Source organism: Tachysurus fulvidraco, chromosome 1 (assembly GCF_022655615.1).
Source record: "Tachysurus fulvidraco isolate hzauxx_2018 chromosome 1, HZAU_PFXX_2.0, whole genome shotgun sequence".
Taxonomy (NCBI): domain Eukaryota; kingdom Metazoa; phylum Chordata; class Actinopteri; order Siluriformes; family Bagridae; genus Tachysurus; species Tachysurus fulvidraco.
Genome location: NC_062518.1, coordinates 48991390 through 49016062, shown reverse-complemented (window position 1 = coordinate 49016062; position 24673 = coordinate 48991390). Strand labels below are relative to the sequence as shown.

The following is a 24673-nucleotide window of genomic DNA, read 5'->3' as shown; positions in this document are numbered from 1 at the left end:
CTGGAAATTCTGTTGCCAGGCATTGAATTAGGCTTTTACTCAGAGGAAGATTTTGAAAATTTGAAGCTTTCTATTAATGAAGAAGGAGAAAAGGAACATGGAGACATTGAATCATGGAAGGCCATCATGGCCAAGACAGGAATAGAGCAACAATATGATCTGCTCAATGTTCTTGAGATGGGGATGGAGGACAAGGTGGCATTTAACTGTTATATTTATCAGCCAGAAACAAGAAAAGTGACTCAGTTTGGAGAGCAAACGTTAAAAAATGAGCAAAACATCAACATGCTGATACTTGAGAATGGAAAAGCTTGTGAGATCTTGTCTGAAAATCTGCTCATTGAAGCCACTGTTAGCCAGTTGAAATCCAAAATTAAATACTCTCAACAATGTAGTTCAGCAGAAGATAAAGAATCTCTTGTAATCCCTTCTTTCTTAGAGAAATACCTGGAAAAGCAGCTGCCACTGTTTGTTGAGAATGCACTGAAGGCCATTCAGATGACCAAAGGCAGAGAGTACATGATTGAGAGATCTCTAAAAGCTCATGGAATAGATGTTGATGAAGATGATCAACACATGTACCATGCAATAATCCCAGTGGACTTTCAGGCTAGTGGAATGCTGGAGAAAAGAAAACGATGGGGTGATGGACTACAACAATTTCTGGAGATGAAGCATCAACTAACTTTATCTCCATTATCAAATGTGACAAACTACATGTCAAATTCAAATTTCTTTAAAAGATATCTCATGGGGAAAGGGATATTTGGTGTTTCTGGAACACTAGGCGGAGATGCAGACAAGGGTTTCCTGACAAGACATTACAAAACGGATAGCTATGTCATACCACGTCATCAACGTCAGAAGGTTACTGAGCTGCCTGCAGTACAAGTGAGGGGAGGTACTGACCAGTGGATCCAAACTATTTGTGCCACAGTATCAAAAGTCTCTAAACGAGGACAGGTGGTGTTAGTCGTGTGTGAGGACGTCAACACAGCAAATGCGCTCAATGACAAAATTACAGCAGAAACTAAACATTCAGTTACCATGTACACGATGAGCGAGCGCCACAACATTGAGAACCAGGAGTTCGACAAGGGACGGATCATTATTACCACTAACAATGGAGGACGTGGGACAGACATTAAGGTCACAGAAGAGGTTAACCGCTGCGGTGGTCTCTTTGTGCTGCTCACGTACTTCCCCAATAACCGAAGAGTCGAGAAACAAGTGTTTGGACGAACAGGTCGAAAAGGCACCCCAGGGATGGTCCAGGTAATACTGAACCATGATTGTCTGGCCATGGCCTACCGAGGCCATTCTATTGAAGTCATGAAGGAACTGAGAGAAGAATATGAAGTTAATCGAATAAAAGATATGATCAGTGGAGTCATGGGTATGATACATGGAACAATAAATAATTTATAACATTAAAAATAACTATATTAATAAATAAAATTATTAATAAAAATAATCTCATTGAATTCATTTCAGAAGTTGTTTCCCAAACAATGGTGGAGAGTTTTTCTGGGTCTGCCACTTCCTCGTTTACAAAAACTTTCACTCAACGACTAAACTCTGTTACTGGAAAAGTAGTTGGTAATTTACTGGAGAGGTATGAAACCCAATGTTTCTTTGTCAATCAGCAGCATGAACATGATCTGAAATCTGCCATTGAATGTAAGAAAAGCACTTTGTCTGAGGAAGAAATAAATGAGCTCAAGTGCTATGCTAATACTGTAACTGATGAACAAAAGCCAGCAACAGCTTTAGAATTTCATGTACTCACAAAGAGTAACTTACTGGAGGGAAAAGGAATTTGCTTAAGTGTTGTAGATAATAAAGGAAACCATCTCGGAGAGGAGACTTACCCAGGAACTGACCCAGAAGCTGGTACTATTAAACTTGTGCTAACAAAAACACCTCAGACTTCTCCAGGGTGAGCTCAATCTTTATTGAACAGAAAACACTACAGAAGAACTATTTTCTTATTTGGTGTGTTTGTAGGCATAATTGTTTTTGTTTTTTGCCTAACAGAAAAAGAGGAATATGGAGTAAACTGATTCAATGGGCCATAGGTAAAGACACACCTGTCAGTGGCCACATTGATATTATACGACCTGAACGGCTCTCGGGAAATTGTGAACTCCACAAATCAGAACTGTCTGTTTCATGCTGTCATCCAAGCAACAACTAAAGACCCAAATGATGTTGTACAACAAAAAGCTATAGAACTCAGGAGCAAAGTCAGTCAGGAGGTAAGAGATTATAACATAACAATACTATTACAGAAATAATAGTTTATATCTCCCATTGGTGCATACTGTATCCCCTCTGCCTGACTTAGGACAGGGAGCCTCCGGGCTGCAGGTGACTACCCCCTCCCTTGTGGGAGAGGAAATCTGTCATGGTCATCTGTGCCCCTAGCTCATAAACCACCAAGAAACTCACCAGCTAAAGTTTCAGATACTGAGTGATCTGTGTGTTGGTAGCCTTTATTTGGTAGAGCCACTGAAGTCAGTAGTGATTGAAATAGAGGTGAAAGAGATTGAGGACCACACACTTGATGATCAGACATGTTTCCGTTTCATGCTAGACTTACTCTCCTTAAATGAGAGCTTCTGGTTGGTGTGCAGCACAGACTGTTCTTCCCAATACACCACATAAATGGTTCCTAGGCCTCTGTCCAACACTTCAGTCTACAGCAACACACTGGTGTAATGGACAAAAAGCATGCTTGCTTCTCTCTGACCCATTTTATCTTGAGATTCAGTTCATGGACAGATGGTCTGATATTTTTATTTTGAGATCACTGAATTATTCTGAATTTATTGTTCTATCAATGAAGGTAAGCTGCTGGTCCAGATGCAGCGATACAGACCCAAAGCATGATACTACAACCAGCATGTTTCACAAACCGTATAAGGTTCTTATGCTGGAATTCAGTATTTTCCTTTCTCTAAAAATAATGCTTCTCATTTTAAAACAAAAAATTTATTTTGTTTTCATTACTCCACAAATTATGGATGTTCAGTCTTCACCTGATGTCAGACTCATGAACATTAGCAAAGTAAAATAGGCTTTTAGTTGCTTAGAATTTCCACTGTATTCCTTTCTGACCCATCAGACTGTTATGTCTTACATTTAGAGTGATCTTTGTTGGTTAAACACCTCTGGGAACATACCAATGGTCTTAATTTGTAGAATAATTCTGTAGAAATGCTCCATTTTTACAGAATATATATGACGACGAGTCCAAACTCTTTAGATATGATGATGTAACCTTTTCCATCCTGATGAACAACAATAACTCTATCTGAAGTTCTCAGAAATTGTTTTTACAATGATCCCCTTCCACAAAGATACATCATGAACATCAGACTTTAATAACTCGCTGTTCTTTAAATAAAACAGGACCAAAATTTCAAAAATTCAAGCAACACTTTCTATAATAATATTAAATTATACTTAATATTTTATAAAAGTTTGTTTTTAATAGTGAATTATTTTATTGAATCCGCCTACCTTTGGAGGCGTCTCTGCTTTATTACATTTCTTTGCATGTGCAACTTTAGCACAGTTTTGTGTGTGTGTGTGTGTGTGTGTGTGTGTGTGTGTGTGTGTGTGTGTGTGTGTGTAGATTCTAGCCAAACCATACAAATACGTTGAGGCTGTGAAGATTCAGAATATGTTCAACAGGACAAACAGCTCCAATAAATTTAAAATCGAAGCTGGAATAAGGAAAGGAGACCAAAAGAAGTTTGAAAGGTTTATCGAAGGCATGACTCCAGAGGAAATTATTAATGCTTACCACTTGGGAAAAGTGGCAGAATATAAAATGTAAAAGATTGATTTATGTTTGTTAGACTTTAATATTAATAACATTGTTCTTGAGGCAGCCTGCTGGATTCTGGTATAAAAAAGAATAACAGCAATAAATGTTGTCCTGTTTTCCAATATCACGCAGCCTTTTGGGCATGCGCAAACCCACTCCAGGAGTCGTCGAAGCAGACCACATTCTACCAAAGAGTAGTTTAAAAAAACTTATAGATCCAGAAATGGTGACATCACTTGAAACCAATAACAAGGCAGCCTATGATTTAGTGATGAGCATGAGAGAGGACCAGAATGGAAGAAAGCAGCTCTGCATGAACACGCTCTACTCGGATCATCGACGTGCCCTGACCAGCGGCAACAGTTATGAAGCCAGAGCATGCAGGTCTCAACTCTTAATAAAACCATCCTGAACCTTTCTCTAGTAAAATGGGAGCTCTTAACATTAACTACCATGATTTACATTTATGTTCCACAGAGATTTGCTGACAAACACCTTAGCAAGTGGAGACATGGAGAAAGTGCTGAAGCAGGCATTCATACTGGCTCACCCGAAATGTTCAGAGCACATCCGGAATAGTCTCGGTAACTCTAAGTTTTGTTACCTAAACCTGCTAGCTGAGTGTTTCTGATATTGACATTTAAATTCCACCTTTATCTAAGGTGCCAAATCTGATTTTTTTTTACACTGTGTCTTTGCTGAAATGTCTAAATTTGTTCAATTTAAATCAGAGGAACATTTGAAGAGTGTCTTAGTTTATATTTAGTAAATGCTAATGGAATGAGAACATTAAGATTAAACATATACACCAATGATTAATATAATTTTAATTCCTAGTTTACCGTCAATCTATAACTTAGTCAACAGTCTATAATTCAATCTAAAGTTCTACTGCACTGACCCAAACTCAGTTATTCTCATGTTCTGATCTCATTGCAGAAATACAACCTAAATTTAAATCCAAGAATTCTGAACTGTCTGACTGTCACAAATATTACAAGGGTGGTTATGACCAATATGTAAGTGAATGCAGGAAGAAGAAGCTGATTGACCAAAACCAAACAAATGACCTGAAGGACTGGGTGAAAGAAGAGAAATATTTGGACACATCTGCAGTGGAGTATAAAGAAATTGAAAAAGTTAAACAATGCCAAGGATGATAAAGCTTTAAAAATGAAAAACGCTAAAGAAAAGAAAGACAAATGAAGAAACACAAACCACATGAGGCCAAATTATCAGCATGTGAGCTGTAATGTTCACGTGAGTGACTGAAAAAGAAACAAACTTAAAGGAAAGAAATCTGACAATACATTAATGTTAACTTTCTTTCATAAATATTTTATTCTTGCATAAATGTTAATAAATAAAACATTCTACGAGCTTTCAAAAGATGTTTTTTTGTGTTCCATTAGAGCATCATGAAGTCATTCATAGTGTTATGAAACAATACTCTGTTTATACTCTGCATGTTAGAAATGTCTCATTTTATGGTAATTGTTACGATCCCAGAAGCTGTTTCAAGGGTATGGATGGAATGCTACAACATGAAATGATAAGGTTGGATTTTCTTTGGTGTGTATGTGGCAATCAACAACCAGGACAACAAAATAGAGGGCAAAGCTGTGTGTATTATATACAAGTAGTTGTGACAAGTGAAAGAACAGCTAATATTTACAATATTTACAAACCAGGTTACAAAAGACACAAAGGGGGAAAGGGACACGAGCTGCGCCAAAACAAAGAAATAAGCAAAACAAAAACCACTCTTGCTTGAAATTAACCCTCTATACTAAACTACAAAGGAAAAGTAATGAGACAGATCTTCGGCGTTGAATGACGCCCTAACTAACCTACACTACCTACCCAAACAAAATGTACAGAGGGTGGCACACGCTCCTAACCTAATGTGTCTAATACAGAAACGATTACCTACATGTTGTACACTGACACGTGACGTACTTACCTGCCCACTTTCCCCGATATACACAATGTCACACACAGGGCGAATGAACACTAACATACAGACGCAGAACGAGTGACTAACGAGTTGTGTTATATGAACAGTATGACATACAACGGAAAAAAACACAACGCAACGAACAAATCAGCACACGTTATCAAAGCCGGGTCAAGTTCAACCGGAAACCGAGCGAACCAAAAAAAAACATGAATGAATGGTAGCGGGTTTAAATAGGCGGGATCGGGCGTTGATTGGTGTATCGACGAGTGACGTCACATAGGGTAATCAGGATTGACAGAAAAGGTGTCCAATGGCAGGGATCTGAGGAAACAGATAGCGGAGCAAAGAGAGAGCGGGAAAGAACAACAACAAAAAAAAAACAGAACTGACAAACACAGCATGTAACAATAATAAACTTGCCATGTGTGTGATTAGAGTCTAAGATTCTGTCTCCTCCTTTATTTCTTTATTTAGTAGATTTACAATAATTCCTAGTTTTGAAGGAACTCCGACCATGTCCTTAATGAAACCGAGGTCAAGTGCCATCCGCTTGTCACACTACTGCAAAGTGCACACTGGGTATAGAAAAACTCTGAGATCAACCCATTCACCAGAGCAGGTGATCTGGATGTAGGCAGTAAGCCTGGATTTGTCCCTCCACTGTATGCAGGGTTGATGTATCTCTAAACATAGCTCTCAAGTTTCAAAGACAGGCAAGTGTGACATCTCCAACCCCCACCAAACACAACAATGGGCCTACATCCCCCTTTTGCCACCTATTCTGGGCCAGCATCCTGCAACCAGGCCTTTTTAGGTGGCTTTCCTCTCATGGCGAATGAGAGAATGCTTAGTTGCTTTTTAGTTGACATCTTTGAAAGACAGACGCAATGATTAATGCATCAATGGCCAGGATATCAAATATGACATTATACATTATATATTATATTATTATATTATTATAATATTATATGACCTTTAACATTTACAATGCAATACACTTTAATTTATTTAGTGCTAATAAAATTATTAAGCCTATGTGGAGAGAGATGTTTAATGTGAGAAAATGTCAGTCATCATGTGATAACGAAAATATGACTAGGCCTACACAAGTGGTTCTCAAACATTTTTCAGCAGGCCCCGCTTGTATTCATTATTTTATAAAATGTCATAAAGCCGGGGGCCCCTGGCACCATCTCAGGGCCCCCAGTTTGAGAACCACTGGCCCTAGACTACATGTTCTGAGCAGGTGTTGTCAGTGAACAGGCTGTAAAACTGTTGACTAAGTTACAGACACTCATGAAGAACTCCTGCTGATTATCTGGGAAACGTCTCTAACAGCAGTCACAATGTCATTGTTTGTGTCAAACATGTTGTGAATTTGTTGTAACATTAAACAGGAGATCATGACTTACTCTGTGCTCAAAGTGATGCTCGCAGCTCCTGGGCTTTTGTCTGTGGGTGAACGAGAACGATGATGACCAATTCCAGGATCTGCTTTTTTTTCATTGGTTGTTGTGTTAAATCTTACCCAGATACAATAGTGCTCTTTTCTGATTGGCTATTGTGTAGCCTCTTTTTTTGATTGGCTGATAAGTGTCTGGCAAGACTAAGAACTCCAGAGGAGACGCGCTTGATTCCTGCCCGGTTCCATAGAGACAGCGGTGTGGACTGATACATTTTGTGCGCTGCAGCTTATTAAATATATGATAAATAGTCACAAAGATTTTCTACGTGAGAAACACAATGTGTGGCGGGAGAGCGTAACAAAAGACCCAAATAAGTTACTGTCACACTCACTGGCCACTTTATTAGGAACACCTGTTCAATCATGCAATTACCTAAGCAGCCTATCATGTGCAGTGGTGCAATGAATAAAAATCATGCAGGTACGGCCAGCAGGTTCACTTAATGTTCATTAAACATTAAAATGAAGACAAAGGGCTGGTGTGAGTATTTCGGAAACTGATGATCTGAGATTGATCTGACCGGGTTTGCACCTTTTTATCTTATGTTTGGGCATATTCTGAGGCTGCTAATCGACATCATGTTTCAGCATGTCCTATGTGATGATAAGGTAGTCAGCCATCATGAGTTTGTTCCCGGACTGAGAAGAGACCTCAGCACGGCTGCTGAAATTACCTGGAAACACAATCTCAAAGAGCAAATCCATCATCCATCATAATATTTATTTATTTTTTAATTTATCTAACTGTGAAATTGGGTGATAAGAGAATTGCTCTGGGGCCCAGCAGTGGCAACTATTAGTGGACCTGGGATTCAAACTCATGACCTTCTGATCAGTTGGATCTGATCAGAAGGTCTGGATCTCTATCTGCAATTGTATATGTGTAATAAATATACACATACCAACATGGAACCTACATGGATGAGATTCAGACACCAAAAGATGATGTTTATTGTTTAAACAGTGGTTGGATTCATAACCAAATTCTTAACCAAATTGTTTGTAAAAAGTTAACACCAAGCTTGAAAAACCAAACTGTTAAATAAATGTGTTTTTCAGAAAAATGACTCACCCATGTTGAACAGGATGTGACAATGTGCTGTCTGGTCCTTGGCACGCAAACCGTGGATTTTTGAAAGCACATTGAAACGGTGAGTGTAAATAGTCTAATATATAGCAATCTTTCTGACAATAAATGATTACCCTAAAACTGATGTTAGTTAAATGTTAATGTATGTACACGTGCTTGTCGCTAACGCTAGCATATGTCTCAGATGGATTAAAATAACCGTTCAAAAACGTGTTTCTTAAAGTTTATTTTGAAACAGTTATTATTTTTTGTTTGTTTGTAGTAGCAACTTAAACTGTGACCGCCGTGCCGTGCACGGCACAACACGGGAAATGACCACTAAGGGATGAGGCTGCATCAACTTCGTTGTAGCTTTTAAGCATTAAATCCTCTAAGTACACGGTTAAACTTATTTTTGTATCAAAGCTTAGACTCTCAAGATTTTATTAAGCCCACACACAAAGCATAATATGATTTATAGCCATCATACTATTTGAATCAAAATTGGTAGTGAACTGAACTAGGCGGTACTAGACCAGTTGTTCCCTTACTTTTAGACGCTTCCCTTTCATTCACTGGGGTAATATTTTCCAAAACAAATGCTTGTCAAAAATCCCCAAGAGTCCAAAGAACTGGAATCTGTAAGCCTTTTAATCCAAAAGCTTTGCTCGACTCGCAAATATTCTGTTTCTGACCGAAAACTGGAAACAGCAGTTCACTTCCGTCCATTGTTTCGGCTCTCACTTCTCCCATGAGGCTTCTAAAACTTTTTCACACTCTCACGCCTCAGGGTGTCAGGTTACAGGCCTTTTTACACAGCAGACTTCTAGGCAGAGAGGTTCTTTGTTTTAGGCCTTTTAAACTGAGCATGCAGTCTTTTAATTCAAAGTTATACAGTAAACAAGAAAAACATGACCGGACGGACATATCTGTAGAAAAATATTTATAGAATCCATTTTGGGTCTTTTGACTTGAAATTTTTTTTGGTGAAAGCCAAGACATGTGGCTATGACCCTCAGTTGTTATTTAGCTCCTAACATGTTTCAGAGCAATACGATTAATCAGTTTATCAGGTAAACAACTCAGACGGAAATCAAAACCCTACATTCTAGCCTCTGTAACTTTGTGTCAGTAAGGCCTAGAATCAATCTGACACTTGTATCTGAAGAGACTCTCTTCTTTCCAATGAGACCAGGCTCACCCCTGTGTGTCAAAGTATGTGGGAGCTGTACCACTTTTTAGGTGGGTAGGTCATGTAGGGAAAAACCTGCAAATAGGGGGCGAGGTCCAAGATGTAGTCATTAGCAGATGTTCATTAATGTTTTACAGTGAAAGTGATTTGCTAATCTAAACGTTTTCCTTATGCTCAGTTTTCACAGGTTCTTTTGAAGATGCAGTGGAAGTTTTGTGAATTTATATGTTACAAACGAGGTTACCTATTAAAACATTCTAGTTAATTACCATCAGGGCTAAGCTAGCTTCAGAAGCCATGCCTGTTTTTTGTTCTCATGATGCACAGTGTGAATCTTTGATCAGATTCTTGTTCCGATTGTCCAGTCAGTGCAGTAAGTGCTCTTAACATTTACTAGTGTTCTGCGCTTATAGTGTACTGCATGTTAAAACTGCATGTTGTTGTTCTATTGATACGAGTTAACAGTTACCAACACAAAAGTTGTCACCAGTGCGTGCAGGAGAGTGTTCATGTGCTCTTTTCCCTTTATTTTTATCCAGTTTAATGCTTTATTGTTGAAAAATGTATTTTCCTCTAAACACTGTATTGTTAACATTGTGAACTTGAGCACATTGCAGTGTTACCTGTTTTTTCTCAGCAATAAAAAATGAAATATTGTTCTTGTTTAATTTCTTATTAAATAAATTAAAATCTCATTTAAGTAGTATAATTTAAATTATAAGACATTAATAGTTATTGTATAAAACATATGCTCAAAAACATTAGTAATGTTAACTAATGAATTTCAGTAAAGACTACTGTTAAGATTTAACCGGGGGATATGAGGCAAATGTGACACAGAAGCCGCTTGGAGTCAGGTGAAGGGTGATTTATTAGTGCCCACACTCAGTAAGACCATAGCATTTACTTGGTACACCACCTACAAACACCAACTGTTACAATAACCCACACAGACTGACTGTGTGGGAGCCATTTTATTCTCTTAGTCCCGCCCCTGGATCTAACCATTCTAAAATTGGTAGGGGGTTCTCTCCTCTAACTATAGGAACATGGGCAACAATCATTGGCCAACAACATCTACATTAATGAAAATAAATAAACACAAACATACAATTCAACACATGTTCAACCCCCATTAAGACTTTCACCACCAAAACAATACATTTTTATACCGGCATGAACTGGTGACCCATATTACATCACACAAAAATGGCTGCTCAGCATGTTAAGTGTATAAAAGTCCCAGGTTGTATATTGCACAGGTTTGGCTCCGGAAAATGGAAGCTGGTGAGTGTTTGCCATCTTTGTGTGTATATATATATATATATATATATATACACACACACACATGTTGCCCAATAAATAATAGTAGTGATAAATGAAAACTTGTGTCTATGGTTATTTCAAGTCACAGTGCCTTAAAACTCATCTTACACTGTGACAACTGCTAATGTAAACTTGATTTGTGTATCGCATGACTTGAGATTCTATGTTAAAACAACTTAACTTGTCTTGTGCAACGGGTTCACTTGTAGATTTCTAGTAATGTTAACTAATTCGGGTTAATAGTGTATGGCCAAAAGATTGTGGACCCTCATATGCTTATGTAATTTGTTCCAAAACTGTTATCACAATGTTGGATGTTCACAATTATTGTATAGTAAAAAATGTATTTATGGGCAGTTACCCCTTACAGTATACTAATGTTACCCCTACAGTATACTAATGTTACACTTACAGTATACTTATGTTACTCTTACAGTATACTGTTACACCTACAGTATACTAATGTTACCTCTTTCTTGAGCGTGTTCAGCTCCAGGTTGTTAAGACTGCAGCAGTCAGCCAGCTGTTCAGCCTCCAGTCTCTAAGCAGACTTGCCACCGTCCTGGATGAGGCCGATCAGTGTGGTGTCATCTGCAAACTTCAGGAGCTTCACAGAGGGGTCATTACAGGTGCAGTTGCTTGTGGACTGAGAGAAGAGCAGTGGGGAGAGGACACAACCCTGAAGAGTGCCAGTGCTGATGGTGCGGGTGCTAGATTTGAGTTTTCCCAGTCGCACTAGCTGCTGCCTGTCTGTCAGAAAGCTGGTGATCCACTGACAGACAGAGGAGGGCATGGAGAGCTGGGTTAATTTGGGCTGTAGGAGTGATGGGATGTTGGTGTTAAAGGCAGAGCTGAAGTCCACAAACAGGATCCTCACATAAGTCCCTGGTCTGTCCAGATGCTGCAGAACATAATGCAGTCCCATATTGACCGTATCATTCACAGACCTGTTTGCTCTGTAGGCAAACTGCAGAGGGTCCAGTAAGGGTCCAGTGATGTCCTTCAGATAAGCCAAAACCAGTCTTTCAAATGATTTCATGACCACAGACATTAGTGCCACAGGCCTGTAGTCATTTATTCCGGTAATTTTGGGTTTCTTTGGGACAGGAATGATGGTGGAGCTTTTGAAGCATGAGGGGACTTCACACAGCTCCAGTAATCTGTTGAAGATCCATGTAAAGATGGGGGCCAGTTGATCAGCACAGGTTTTCAGACAGGCTGGTGAAATGCTCTCTGATTCACCACAGTGTGTGTGTGTGTGGGGGGGGGGGGGGTCGTGTAGTTGGTGGTGGCTGTGAGACCTTTCCACACTGAAGCTGAGTCATTGGAAAAAACTGAATCCGTAGCTTTAAGGAATAGTTCCTCTTTGCCACTCTGATCTCCCTTTCCAGTGTGTATTTGTAATGTTACCCCCTACAGTATACCAATGTTACCCCTAAAGTATACTAATGTTACCCCCTACACTATACCAATGTTATCCCTACAGTATATTAATGTTATTTTGCAGTGAGGTATTGCTGCATTAATAATATCCTGTTGCTAAAATTGCATTGTTGTGTTAATTACAGCTGGTTTATTTGTAACTTTTGCTTAAAAAAATACACACAACAACAGTTTCCAGTGTGTATTTGGCCTGTTTATACAAGACTCTATCCCCATTTCTGTGAGCATCCACTTTGGCCTGACGGAGCTGGCTGGTTTATCATTATGTTAAGTGAGTCCTGGTAGGAATACACAAATCCTCACAGAAACTGATATGTGATGTTACAGTCTCTGTGAGCTCGTCCAGGTTGGAGGCAGCAGGTTCGAAAACAGTCCAATGAGTGAGAAAGAAACAGGCTTATAAATCCTGCTCCGCTTCCTTAGTCCATCTTTTTACAGTCCTTAATACAGGTTTAGCTGATTTTAGTATCTGCCTGTAGGTAGGTATCACATGAACTACACAGTAATCAGAGAGTCCCAGAGCTGACCGTGGGACAGAGTGATATGCATCCTTTATTACAGTGTAACAGTGATCCATTGTGTTACTGTCTCTGGTGGGACATGTAACATGCTGTCTGTATTTAGGCAATTCACGTGAGAGACTCGCTTTATAAAAGTCCCCGAGAATTATTAATACAGAGTCCGGGTGTTGTTGCTCACTCTGTGATCATGTCAGTGAATGTCTGTAAGGCCGAGCTCACGTGCGCTTGCAAAGGGATGTAAACACTCACCAGAATGAACGAGTAAAACTCCTACGGCGAATAGAACGGTTTGCAGTTAATGAAGAATGTTTCAAGATCGGTACAGCACATTTTTAAAACAGTTACATCAGAACACCACCTTTCATTGATGTAAAAATACGCCCCGCCTCCGCGCGATTTCTCCGTTGATTCTGCGTCGCGATCCGCTCTAAAGAGCTGAAAGGCCGGCAGACTTAATACGCTGTCTGGAATGAAGTTGTTCAGCCAGGTTTCTGTGAAGCAGAGAACAGCAAAGTTTGGAAAATCCTTATTTGTCTGGGTGAGCAGAAGGAGTTCGTCTGTTTTGTTGGATAGAGAGCGGAGATTCGCCAGATCGATGCTAGGCAGCGGTGTTCTTAAACCGCGCTGTCTGAGTTTCATGAGCACGCCGGCGCGCTTCCCCCATCTGCGTGTCCTGAAGCGGGTAAACAGCGCAGCCGCTCCTCCAAATACAAGATTCAGCAAAATGTCGGAATAATCGAAAACCAGTAGAAGGTCTTGCGGTGTGTACTGCTGAATGTTCAGCAGTTGATCTCTGGTGAAACTGATCAGATTTTCTTGACAAAGTGCAGGAAAAACTAACAAAAACAGAGAAAACACTGAGGATCTAAGCACTGAGGATGCCATACGCAGCGTGATCCTGATCAGCTACGGTACACAGTACTAATGTTACCCCTACAGTATACTAATGTTACCCCTACAGTATATTAATGTTACCTCTGCAGTATACTAATGTTACCCACACAGTATACTAATGTTACCCCTACAGTATATTAATGTTACCCCTACAGTATACTAATGTTACCCCTACAGTATACTAATGTTACCCATACAGTATATTAATGTTACCTCTACAGTATACTAATGTTACCCCTACAGCATATTAATGTTACCCATACAGCATATTAATGTTACCCATACAGTATACTAATGTTACCCATACAGTATATTAATGTTACCTCTACAGTATACTAATGTTACCCCTACAGTATATTAATGTTACCTCTACAGTATACTAATGTTACCCCTACAGTATATTAATGTTACCCCTACAGTATATTAATGTTACCTCTGCAGTATACTAATGTTACCCACACAGTATACTAATGTTACCCCTACAGTATATTAATGTTACCCCTACAGTATATTAATGTTACCCCTACTGTCACGGACGTGGGATAAAAACGGACCCAAACGCAGGATAGCAAAATAAACAGGGTTTAGTAACATAAGAACACGAAACACGACACGGACTAGAGACAGGACAAGACAACAGTAGATTCCTCGCTGCATAAGGCAACGCGGCACAGTTAAATAGACAGAATAATGACAATGGGAAACAGATGTGGAGACAGGGAAGAGCAGACGAAGGTGGGGCAGACACGTGACGAGGAACATAAACAAATGCACGTGGCCAAAGTCCGGGCTGAGTCCCGACACCTACAGTATACTAATGTTACCCCCACAGTATACTTACAAAAAAATACACACAAAAACAAAAATGCACCAAAATTCCAGCTAGGATGAATCTATAGACGTCTAGGCTGAGACTTGTAATGTTTCTGTATCTGATAAAACACAGCATTCTTTCTCCAAACATGGGTGTGTTTTATAAAGAGGAAATGGAGGAAAAGGAAGCTGGGGTGTGGTGGGATTTCTTATTAGAAAAAATGCCTGCAGACTTATAGTTTATTTGAGATAAATCGGATGAGTGGTTAAAAGAGGTACACAGTCACTGATAGGATAGAGAAACTTTATCTCCTGCTGCATGTGGGCTCTGCTTGCACTTAAAGATGCAAAAGTTTTGAAGAGTGATAAAAAGTGTCCTCAGTCAACCTCGACAGCTTAAGGAGAAGACAGCTTGAGAGGTTAAAGATGTTTTAATAATCGGCATCTCTGTGGGAGACAGACGTGATTCTGCAGTGAATTCTGTAAGTAAAAGAGCTTTATTTATAATAATAAAAAGCAAAAGTGAAACATTATGATTCTTCCTCATGCATCTCACACAATGCATGTTGTTCAGACTGAGGACCAGTAAGTAGTGTTTAATACAATGTTTAATACAGAAACATTCATTTAGTGTGCAGATTTTATCTCAATTCAAGTTTATTTCTATAGTCATTTTAACAATAGACTTTGTCTCTAAGCAGCTTTACAGAACATAAACATAACAATAAAATGTTATTATGAAGATTAATATAATACAATGTTCTAGATTAATATTAGATAGATTTAAATGTGTATGTATTTATCCCCAATGAACAAGTCTGAGGTGACTCAGGTGACTGTGGGGAGGAAAAACTCCCTTAGATGGTAAAGGAAGAAACTTTGAGAGGAACCAGACTCAAAGGGGAATAAAACTGAGATAAAGTCACGGGCCAAACTGAATATTTATTGAAAAATGAACTGCAACTGATTTGTAATGTTCAACCTTTTTCATATGGAAACAAACTTTACTTTTGCTTAAACACAGGATTTGGAACAACGATTCAATGAAAATCCAACTTTGACTATTAACAGTTCGTGCCTTGGAGTAGAAAATGTGCATAAAGAAAACATGTATTCTAACTCAGTGTGTTGCACTCTGTTTAGTTTCATAGTGAGATCATATCAAATGTGCATTAAAACTGGCTAGGGCTAGGCCTGAGTTTGACATGTGTTCTAGATGGACAGGGCAAAATTTCCCAGGGGTCAGATGCACTAAAAGAGAAGTGGATCACATCAATTTTGTCATGAAAGAATTTTAAAAAATCCTCACAGACATTATTTGATGGCTCAATCTTGAGTAAGTTACTAGGATTAATAATTGAATTTATAGTGCTAAAAAGAATTTTGGGAGAATTTCAATGACTGCTGATAACATAAGAAAAATATTGTTTCTGGCTGCTTTTGCTGCCTTCTGAAATTTATCCAAGCAGAAGTTAAAAATGTTAAATAAGACAGTAAGATTATCTTTTTTCCGCTTCCTCTCAGCTTTCCGGCAATCGCGACTGAGATGGCGGATAGAGTCATCAAGCCATGGCTGAGATTTTAATAAATTTAGGAAATCTAAATATAACAGGGGCTACAGTATCCAGAATGGAAGTGCAGGAAGAGTTAAAAAGTTCAAGTAAATTATCCAGTAGGGGTGGAGCTGAACCCGAATACGGTATTCGGAAAGGCATAAATAGCGTGTGTTTTACTAATACTTATTTCGAACAAATACTTATTTGTTATAAATATTTGTATTCGGGAACAAGAAAAAGTTTATCAAAAAGCTGTGTTTTCTCATGAGACCGCAGCGCAGCCCGCACGAGTGAGTGACGTTCAAGAGTGGGGGGGCGGGGGGTAAAAGAGGTGACTGACACAGGCTGCTCACACAGCAACAGAGAAGGCTCGGCTGAGCGAAAAAATACTTCACTGCATAACTATTTTTGTTGAATAGATTTTTGTACCTTGACAGAGTAACGTTACCATTCTGTTAAAAAAGGATAAACAATGCTTGTGTAGTTGTGTCGAATTATATGCACTTGTGGGAGTTATACGGTACGTTTAAGTTACTATGTCTTTGCAGGCAGCAAAATGTAGGCTATAGGCTACATCTTGAAAAGATGAAAAGAGTGTGGCTGCTGCTGAGCCATCTTTTGGTCCTCCACCAGCCAAAAAAGACTTGCTCAAGTTCTGTTCTTCCAAGTGAAATATGGTTAAGTTATGGTTAACATAAAACATTAAAAAAAATTTAAAAAAAAAGAATTAAAAATATAAAACATAAAAAAAAATCTATTCAACAAAAATAGTCCGTAACTGAGTGTAAAGAGTTTGTGACATTTGATAGCTGTCGATAAACAGATTTACAGTTTCAGAATATATACAACACATAGGATACCCTGAGGTCTTTGTAGTACGTAGATCATAAAACAGAGTAGTGTTGAATACAATTGGTTTGTGGTCAGAAAATACAATGTCTTCAATGTTAATAGAGAGACCAGAGGACAAAATAAGGTCTAGAGTATGGCCATGGACATGTGTAGCCTCCTGAACTTGTTGAACGAGGCCAAACGAATCACAGACCCGGCTAAACTCAGTAACCAAGGGCTTACCGGGTCAGGACATGGATATTAAAGTCACCATGGATGAGTAGACGGTCATATAATGTCATTGTCACGATGTGACACGGTGAGACAAAAGGCGAGTGGAGATCCAAATGCAGTTATCCATTTAATGAACAAAACACAGATGAACAGGCAGACAACACAAGGCAGAACACGGAACAGGAACAGAGAACAGGAGCAGGAGCAGAGAACAGCATACACCAAACACCAAAAACGACCAACACCAGGGAAGTGAACAGACAGAGTAAATGTAGTAAACAGGAACCAATCACAAAGCAGAGACAATCAGAGACAAAGACAAAACACCTGGGGAAGAGATGGCCTGGGACAAAAAGTCTGCAAAGTCCACTGTAATGTCTTTGTCCAGCCTGGGAGGGCTATAGACCAAGGCACACCGTACCAGAGAAGTAGTCGACGTAATTTCAACACATTGTAGTTCAAATGAGAGATAGTGCTTAACTGTTTCTCAGTGCTAAGTTGAAAGTGTTTTTTAAAAACCACAGTGACTCCTCCTCTTCATCTTCCATCGCATCTAGGGGTGTTAAAATAGCAGCAGTCAGGTGGACAGAGTTCACCAAAGATAGAAATCTCACCAGCTCCGAGCCATGTTTCCTATTAAAATAAAAAGTCCAATTGGTGGGAGATAGAAAAAAATCGTTCAGAATAAAAGACTTATTCGATACTGATCTGGCGTTTATCAAAGCCATTTTAATGTTTAGATGTAGACTGTTGTAGTGGTATGCAGGCACGTTTTTACTGTTGGATACTAGAGGAATTTACACCTCAGGCTCAGATGCGTATTCTTGGGGATCGCAGTGTAGCAGGGTATCTGTCATGACGTGGGGCAGGAAACGGACCCAAACGCAGGATAGCAAAACAAAACAGGGTTTAACAACAGAGGAACACGAAACACGACACGGACTAAAGACAGGACAGGACAACAGTAGATTCCGCGCTGCCATCGGCAAGGCGGCACACTTAAATACAAAGGACAATGATGACACAATGAGGAGCAGGTGTGGTGACAGAGAGACAATTGACAATTGACGAGAAACGTAAACAAAACAACTGCACGTGGCCAAAGTCCAGGCTGAGTCATAACAGTATCCAGTTGAGGCTGGGAGAAAAGGCAGATGATAACGATGCCTTAGATCTATCGAACGTCGTGTCGCCTAAAAGCCTAGAAGTCTGTAGTAGCAGCAAAGCGACAGCTGTCGGTGATGAACAGTATGAAATTCTCTCCTAATCCTCACTAGGACACCTCCACGAGTTCCCTTCTTTTCTGCGAGGTTTCCTAATGATGAAGCCATGTTTCAGACCAAAAAGGGAACGAGGAAGAGTGGTGTAGAGTAGAGCAAACACTCGTGTAAACTTCCATAGAATCCACAGTTTCCTATGTCTAGCAAAAACTGCTGATTATAAGTTATGCAGCTCTTAACAGGCATACTTAAAAATTGCAATAAAAAGGCAGAGATAAGGAACCATTTTTGAACAAATTGAAAAGTTTGGAGTAGACGGCATGCCGAAAGGTACACTGGCACCATATTGACCCCACCTTTTCCGTGGAGAACCCATGAGAGGAAATAACTTCACCAAGAGAGTGAGTATACAGGGAGAAAAGAAGCGGACCAAGTTCTGAGCCCTGTGGAACAACAGTGGCGAGTCTGCACGGAGCAGATGTCACTCCCCTCCATGTTACCTGATATGAGCGTCCTTCCAGGTAGGAAGCAAACCATTCCCAAGCTGATCTGCAAATCGGAAGACTCCTGAGGGTGGATAAAAGAGTCTTGTGGTTGACCGTATCAAACGCTGCTGAAAGGTCAAGGAGGATAAGAAAAAGCTTGAAGCTTCGGCCCAAGAAACCTCGGAAGCTCCACAACATCATCTCTTCTCTACTCAACCCCCCGGCTCCACCTTCTTCATCCTCCCTGACTGCAGAAGACTTTGCTCCTTTCTACAATGAGAAGATTGAGGAAATCTGCAGGACCTTAACTTCAGCCCAGACTGCACTTACATCTCAGAGTATGGATTCCCCACTCCATCGTTATCGCAGTTCTCAACTGTAGCAGCAGAAGAGATTTTACAACTCATCCAGTCCTGCAATCCTACCACCTGCCCATTGGATCCACTCCCTTCCACTATGCTCCAGACCATCTCGCAAGACTTTCTGCCCTTCATTACCACTATCGTCAATAGATCCAGAGCATCTGGTCAGGTACCAATTACTTTCAAGAGAGCAAGAATTATTCCCATCCTAAAGAAACCTGCTCTGGATCCATCAAACATCAGTAACTACAGACCGGTATCACTTCTCTCATTTCTTTCAAACATTCTTGAATGAATTTAAAGCGGCTCAATGTACAGAGACATCCCTTTTGGATGTCTCTAAGAAACTACATGCTGCAAGATCAGCCAAACTGTCATCCGTCCTGTGGACGGAAGTCATGGCAGAAGTCACATCTGAGGAGAACTTGGCCAGGAGTGTTCGGTAAGAATCAAGATCTGCATCGAGTTGTGATTTCTTCCACATTCTCTCGGATGATCTTAGCTCTCTTCGATTGTTGCGCAGCACATCTGAAAGCCAAGGAGCAGAACAAGAAGTTTTCTTGGGTTTAGTGGGCAGAGAAAGTCCATAGTGAAAGTATCTGTGGCTGAGTCCAAGGGTAGTGAGGGAAAAGACTAAGGATCAGGAAGGGAAGAAAGAGTGCCAGAAGCTACAGAAGAAGGGGAGACAGACTGAAGGTTGCAGTGGGTAAGAGCGAGGGGGTCAGAGGAAGTTTTAGGTAGGAAAGGTAGAGTGATGGTAAAGGATACCAGGTGATGATCGGAGACGTGTAGTGGGGTAGCAGTCACGTCTGTAGCTGGAGAAGGACGGGTGGAAACCAGGGACCTAACACAGGTCTCTGTGTGTGTGTGTGTGTGTGTGTGTGTGTGTGTGTGTGTGTGTGTGTGTGTGTGTGTGTGTGTGTGTGTGTGTGTTTGTGTGTGTGATTGTGTGTCTGTCAGTGTGTGTGTGTATGTGTCAGGGTTCTGTCATTATGTTGGCTTTGTAGAAGCCAACATTCTGATTTCCGTTATAAGCTTATTATTATTATTATTATTATTATTATTATTATTATTATTATTATTATTAGACAAAAATTTATTTAAAAAAATGCGGCCTAGGGCTTTCGAGTCACATGCACCAAATTCGGATATTTTTCTAAGCGATCGGAATTCCGGAATTCCCAATTCCCAATTCCGGAATTCGGAAGCTCAAAGTGGCCTTTTTTCCCATAGACGTCCATTATAAAATTTTGAGGTTTATAACTCGGCAAGTTTTCGAGCGATTTACACTGAGCTCAGACAGGTTCTTTAGGACCTTACTCCGGACGAAGTTTTTATTCCGGAGTTTTGACGGAATTTTCGGTTTTCCCGTAGTCGACGATCGAACATCCCATAACTTGAATGGGGAATTCCGAAAAGTCCTCTAAGCTCTCACACACACAATACATCCAACATTAAGAATTGCATGTGCTGTTCTATGTAGTATAATAAGTAGAATCCCATAATGACTGCAGTATTGACATGAAATGTCCAAACCCTCAGTAGCCACTTTTTGCCAAAAGTATTGTGTATTCTGGTGACGTCACTCGACACCACGTGACGTCACGTGTAGCCCCGCCCCCAAAACAAGCGAAATCAAAAATTTGCACAACATGGACATGTGACATATCAAAACACTCAGCACAATGAGGGGAACTGCCCCATGGGTATTCTGGTCACGTCACATGACGTCACGTGACGTCACATGAGGTCACGTGAAAATCAAAAATTTGTACAACATGGACATGTGACATATCAAAACACTCAGCACAGTGAGGGGCCCCGCTGCTGCGATCCCTCCACTGGCTTCCGGTAGCTGCACGCATCCGATTCAAAACACTGATGCTGGCCTACAAAGCCAAAAATGGACCAGCTCCCTCTTACCTCAAAGCTTCCCTCATCATTCCTCACACTGCACCCCACAACCTCCGATCTACCAGCACTGCTCGACTGGTTCCACCATCTCTCAGGGTAAGAGGCAAGTATACTACAAGACTCTTCTCTGTTCTGGCACCAAGGTGGTGGAATGAACTTCCTCTAGAGGTCCGGACAGCATGAGATAAAAATGTAAGTCCCTCTGGATAAGGGTGTCTGCTAAATGTAAATGTTAGTTGGCATCTGCAGATGGATTGTGTTTGCCTGTTATCGGTATTTGTCATATATTTGTCAAGGGCCAAATTGCAATAGCTGTGAGCAATTTATACTCCTCACTTCTGTGTTGACACATTGTGTGTGTGTGTGTGTGTGTGTGTGTGTGTGTGTGTGTGTGTGTGTGTGTGTGTGTGTGTGTGTGTGTGTGTGTGTGTGTGTGTGTGTGTGTGTGTGTGTGTGTGTGTGGGTGTGTGTGTGTGTGTCCACTGCTGCTGCATGTGACTGTTTTATGTTAAATCATCCAGAGGAGATTACACTGACTGGTGTATTTTAGTAGCATTAATACATTAACATTTGTACATTTTACAGAAACAGTCATATTGGGAGCCTATTATAGGACTTAAATATTTAATTAAACCTTAATTTTGCATGCTGGTTGAATTTTTTCACATTAATCTGCAGGAACAATAAACTTCATGTGCAGTTTAAATAACAGTGTATGGAGACATTTAGAAGATGAACGCAGTGAAAAGCAGTTAGCGCTCTTCGAGAAGAAAGAGCATTTCTCCCTGAAAAGAAGCAAGTAAAATAAAGGTATGTAAAGGTTAAATGCTTCGTGAAATCGATTACTTTCATTCATAACTAATGAGGTCTGGAAGAAAACTCCAAATGCAAATAAACAAACAATCGTAACTACATTAGAACTGCTAATGAAATATTCACAAATGTTACCTAGTAAATTATTATATTCTGTGGCACTAAGCTACAGATTCATTAAACATTTACTGTGTAATTTCCACAAAGTGTAGTTCAAATAGTTTAGCAATCGATGGCCTTAAAAAATGATTGTTGTTATTAAATCTCCTGTTCCCAGTAATTTATGCAAAACAGAATATACAGTACATATACTGTACAGCTAAAATATAACATATGGTTGTGGAATGTGATTTTTTAACTATGATCATAAGTGATCATACTGTAGTTCAAAAGGCATTTAAGTTCATCTTTAATTTAATGAAACTCTGTAACAATATTAAAGCTTATATAATAAATGTATAATATAATGTAATACTAATACCAATGTGTAACGGTGCCCCTGACTTACTACATTAGCAGAATTCTATTTTTTTTGGTTGGTACTATGTTCGGGTGCCAGTAAGAACCTGTCAATCTTTATAAATTTCATGTCAGCAGTATTCCCTAAGTGCAGTGGGCTCCTTCAGCAGGATAATGCTCTGTCACACTGCAAACATTGCTCAGGAATGATGTTGCACACAATAAAATAAATCATAATGACTAAAAAGTAGAAACATTCAGAACTCATACATGAAGAAATATATACATGTAGACTTTCTCCAAGATAACGTTTGCTTTAATAATGTCTCGCTGAGCTCGATATCACTTAGCATAGCAATATGTCTTTACAAACAGAAAAATAAAATAAAATGTATAAACTGTATATTTCAGGTTGGTTAATCCTGTTTCTTGCTCTGGAAAGTTTGATCTCCTCAAGATGATTTTTCACAGCCGTCATAAAACGGTCACGTGCATCAACATGAAACGTCAGAACATTTCACTGGCCAATCAGGTAGCAGTTACACTATGAATATTAATGAAGCTCCCTCTGCTGTCCATCCTTTTAGACATTTGCTTATTAGTGCTTATAAAGAGATTTTAACCTGAGATTTTTATTTCTAAATAAAATATGAATCTGATTGTGTTTGTGTTTGATGAAGTTTTAAACAGAAACAGAGTTTTGTTTGTTTTTATCTACACAGACATCAGCAGCTGAACTTTATACATTTTATTGATCAAATTAAAGTCAGTTTTTCAAATTAAAGTCAGTCAGTAAAGCCAGTCAGTTTTCCCTTATACATGCACCTCATAATAAAATCTCCCTGAGGAGAAACTCTGCTTTCCAAGGACACATTAAACCTCTGTCATGCATTAGGGCAATTCTGTCATTTGTCTCCATGTGTCACTTGTTTTCCATCAGCAGACAGGAGGAGATTTGTGATAAGCTGTATCAAGATCCAGAGTCACATCCACTGAGAGAAACACAATATTAAATCATGCAGTGATTATTAATTTTGCTGATTACATTATACTGCTGTTGAATTTCACCAACAGTGATGAATAATATTAACGTACTTATGAAATATGTATTAAATATTTTATTACTGGATTTTAATGAAATGTTGAGGAAAGCTGAGCATGGTCATTTGTAAAAATCTTTGCCTTTTTCCCTTTAAAAGTTCAGTGCACTTTTCAGAGGCTTATATAATAAATATTGCTAACTGATAGAAAGCATACAATTATTAATGAACTGAGATTTTTAATTTAAAAAATAGGTGGCTCTGTTTGGTGTATTTTCTTATTTGTGTTCCAGCTCTAATGTTAAAAGGTCTTTGGCAGGTCTCATACAGTCATTTAAACTTTTATTAATTTATGATGGATTTAGGAATAATGTGACATCAATAAACAGGGACGCTTGTGCTGGTCTCCCTGTCCCCCTCACACTGAGAGAGAAGGTGGAGGTTGTGGGGGTGTTTGAGGGTCAGGTCTCCTTTCATGATGTAAAGTCCAGATCTCATATCTACTCATTCATTGGTCAGTCTTTCACTGAGAAACTCTATCCATACTTCAGTCCTAGTCTAAATGAAGGAGGTTTAAATAAATTAGGTAAAAATTCAGCACCACTGATCATCTCTCCAGTATTTAATAATGGATGAAAAAAGGGATTTAATACCTTGGTTATTATTTCAAAAGGCAAGTTTTACTTTTTAAAGACAAAAATTGAGACCTAAATTGATTTGGCAATATATACAAATCTCTCATTAAAATCTGTACATAAAATGTATACTGAATTTATTTATTTATTTATTTATTTATTTTAAAAACTGTTTTATTAAGATTGATTTTTTTTTTTTTTTATGTTGTTGTTAACCTTTTACCCTCCAGGAGGCCAGTAGTAGAGAAGTAAGCCAGTCACTTATCTGGACTTAACTACCTCACTAGTTGTGTTGGGACCGAACTATTAATGCTTCAACAAAAGGACCCCTTCACCAGCTACTGTAACCAACACCGTGATATCCTTCAACGTTATGGACTGTTTACACCATCATGGGGGTTGTAATATATTGTCCAGTGCCTCCATTGAGTGGAGCTGCTTGAATGGACTGTATACTTTGGGGGCCTATACGGATTGCTGAGGAAAAAAAGGAAAGAAAACAAACATTAAAAAAAGAAATATGGGTAGACATTGTGTTGGATGTATTTCTGCCTTCTAATAACACTGTGAATCTATGGTAATATTTTTGTTAAAGTGTGTGTTGAT

The 24673-nt window shown here is 39.3% G+C and overlaps 3 protein-coding genes across 4 annotated transcripts in view; 2 read left to right on the top strand and 1 right to left on the bottom strand.

Moving 5' to 3' along the window:
- The window catches only part of LOC125138419 (butyrophilin subfamily 1 member A1-like), a 262663-nt gene that overhangs the window by 129978 nt on the left and 108012 nt on the right, over positions 1–24673 (bottom strand). The window lies entirely within an intron of this gene.
- Positions 1–24673, top strand: part of LOC113656963 — a 67043-nt gene that overhangs the window by 16341 nt on the left and 26029 nt on the right. The window contains exon 1 of one of the 2 annotated variants that reach the window (XM_047814265.1): positions 14732–15000. The exons of the other annotated variant lie outside the window; for it this stretch is intronic. The gene's annotated coding sequence lies outside the window, so the exon portion shown is untranslated. Of the gene's footprint in view, positions 1–14731; positions 15001–24673 lie in introns of those variants that run through there. 2 annotated transcript variants of the gene reach the window in all.
- LOC113635009 lies at positions 1500–5080 on the top strand. Its single transcript, XM_047814501.1, has 6 exons — positions 1500–1939; positions 2038–2258; positions 3641–3840; positions 3968–4219; positions 4313–4419; positions 4775–5080. Exons 3-6 carry the CDS (start codon positions 3689–3691, stop codon positions 4993–4995), a joined length of 732 nt encoding a protein of 243 aa, XP_047670457.1. The 5' UTR covers positions 1500–1939; positions 2038–2258; positions 3641–3688; the 3' UTR covers positions 4996–5080.